This window comes from Peromyscus leucopus, chromosome 3, assembly GCF_004664715.2.
Source record: "Peromyscus leucopus breed LL Stock chromosome 3, UCI_PerLeu_2.1, whole genome shotgun sequence".
Taxonomy (NCBI): Eukaryota; Metazoa; Chordata; class Mammalia; order Rodentia; family Cricetidae; genus Peromyscus; species Peromyscus leucopus.
The window spans coordinates 86,023,558-86,025,296 of NC_051065.1; the positions used below are offsets into that span (position 1 = coordinate 86,023,558).

The 1,739-nt window shown below is 45.1% G+C and overlaps 1 gene segment (V, D, J or C); it reads right to left on the minus strand.

Moving 5' to 3' along the window:
• Positions 1–572: 572 nt before the first annotated feature.
• LOC114689167 lies at positions 573–1,412 on the minus strand. The segment is given in 2 exon segments: positions 573–892; positions 1,345–1,412. Coding segments are annotated over 2 exon segments (369 nt in total).
• Positions 1,413–1,739: the final 327 nt, after the last annotated feature.

Genomic DNA, 1,739 nt, shown 5'->3' on the forward strand with positions numbered 1-1,739 from the left:
GTCCTCTGAAAGAGAATTCAGTGCTCTCAAAAATTAAGCCAGCAATTATCAACCCGTGTCTTTTGACTCTTTTTGCAAACCTTATCACCATGTTATTCACATTATGATTCATATCTGTAGCAAAGCCACATATATAAAGCAGCAAGGAAAATAATTTTATGGTTGTGTGTCAGCACAACATGAGGAACTGTAGTAAATCATAGCAGCATTAGAAAGGTTGAGAACCACTGCACTTAGTCATCTCCCCAGCCTGATTCCTGCTATGAAAAGTAGGTGTGTGTGTGTGTGTGTGTGTGTGTGTGTGTATGTGTATGTGTGTGTGTGTGTATTGATATCTACGTTGTATTAATTTTAGCAGTTGCTAAACTCTGCAAGTTAGGAAAAGTTATGTTTTCTTGTGAGTCATGAGGCATATTCCTGTTTTGAAAGCTGGGACTAAGTTTCTCTGACAACATACAAAAACATTACATGGACATTTAAATTCTGGCAAAGAGAAACACTCTCAGCAGCTGGAGACCCTAGAATAAGCAGGTGGGGCAGCCTAGGCTCTCACTTCTGCTTCCCTTGGTGGTTTATGTTATGACTTGAATCACTGTGGGAAGAGTAAAACCCTGTTGACAGTAATACGTTGCAATATCTTCAGGCTGCAGCCTGCTGATCTTTAGAGAATACTGTGTGCCAGATCCACTGCCACTGAACCTTGATGGGACCCCATCTGCCAAGTTGTTTGCATCATAGATCAGGAGCTTAGGAGTTTTCCCTGGTTTCTGCTGATACCATGCTAAAGCACTGTAAATGTCCTCACTTGCTCGGCACGTGATGGTGACACTGTCTCCCAGAGCTTTAGACAGGGAGGCTGGAGACTGGGTCATCTGGATGTCACATCTGGCACCTAAGAGTGGAAAATTGAAAACAAATTCCCACACAATTAATCCTGTTAGATGAAGACTTTCCTGCGGCGAGCTCCTCGGCCAGCGAGGAAGCACGACCACCATGCGAGGATCCGTCTCAGAACACACTTTATTGGAGCGCCTCTTGATCAAGGGAGAGCGGGAGGTGAGGGGCCCCGAGGACTAAACTGCAGCTGCTTATATAGGGAATCAGGCAAATGTGCCGTACTGTGATTGGGTCCCGCCAGAATGCTAGCACGGGGAGCCACAGGATAGGCTGAGGACATAAGGCCAATTACCATACTCGTGCATCATAGCCAAATATGGAGTTGTTTACAGCTAGGCTACCAGGAAGCCAGCGCCATCTTTGAATAGCGGCTCCCTACACTTTCCCAGAGACCTGGCAACACTGATCAGACTCAGATGAACACATTTCCAAGGCTGTCTTCCTTACCTGTAAGCCAAAGCAGCAGCAACCCCAGGAGCTGAGTGGGGGCCCTCATGTCTGTGCTTTGACCTGTGTGAGGCTGACTCCAACACAGAGTGTGACCTGACTTGAAGAAGTCCTCAGGGCAGTGGACTGTGCTCTGGGCATATGCAAATCAGCAATGGCTGAGCAGGGTCACAGGGCTGACCAAACCATTATGTCATTACAGACCTGTTGTCTTCTTATAAAAGAGAGTACAGGTTTATTTGTAGGAATGTGCTCTTTTTGGACAACAAAGAACAGCACCAGTCTGTGTATTGTACCTTATTTTAATTTCTGTCATATTCAAGGTAGAATTTTCTTGTTATATTTCCCTCCATTCCAGAAGCTTTTAGATACAGTACATTTCTAGAAAGTACATA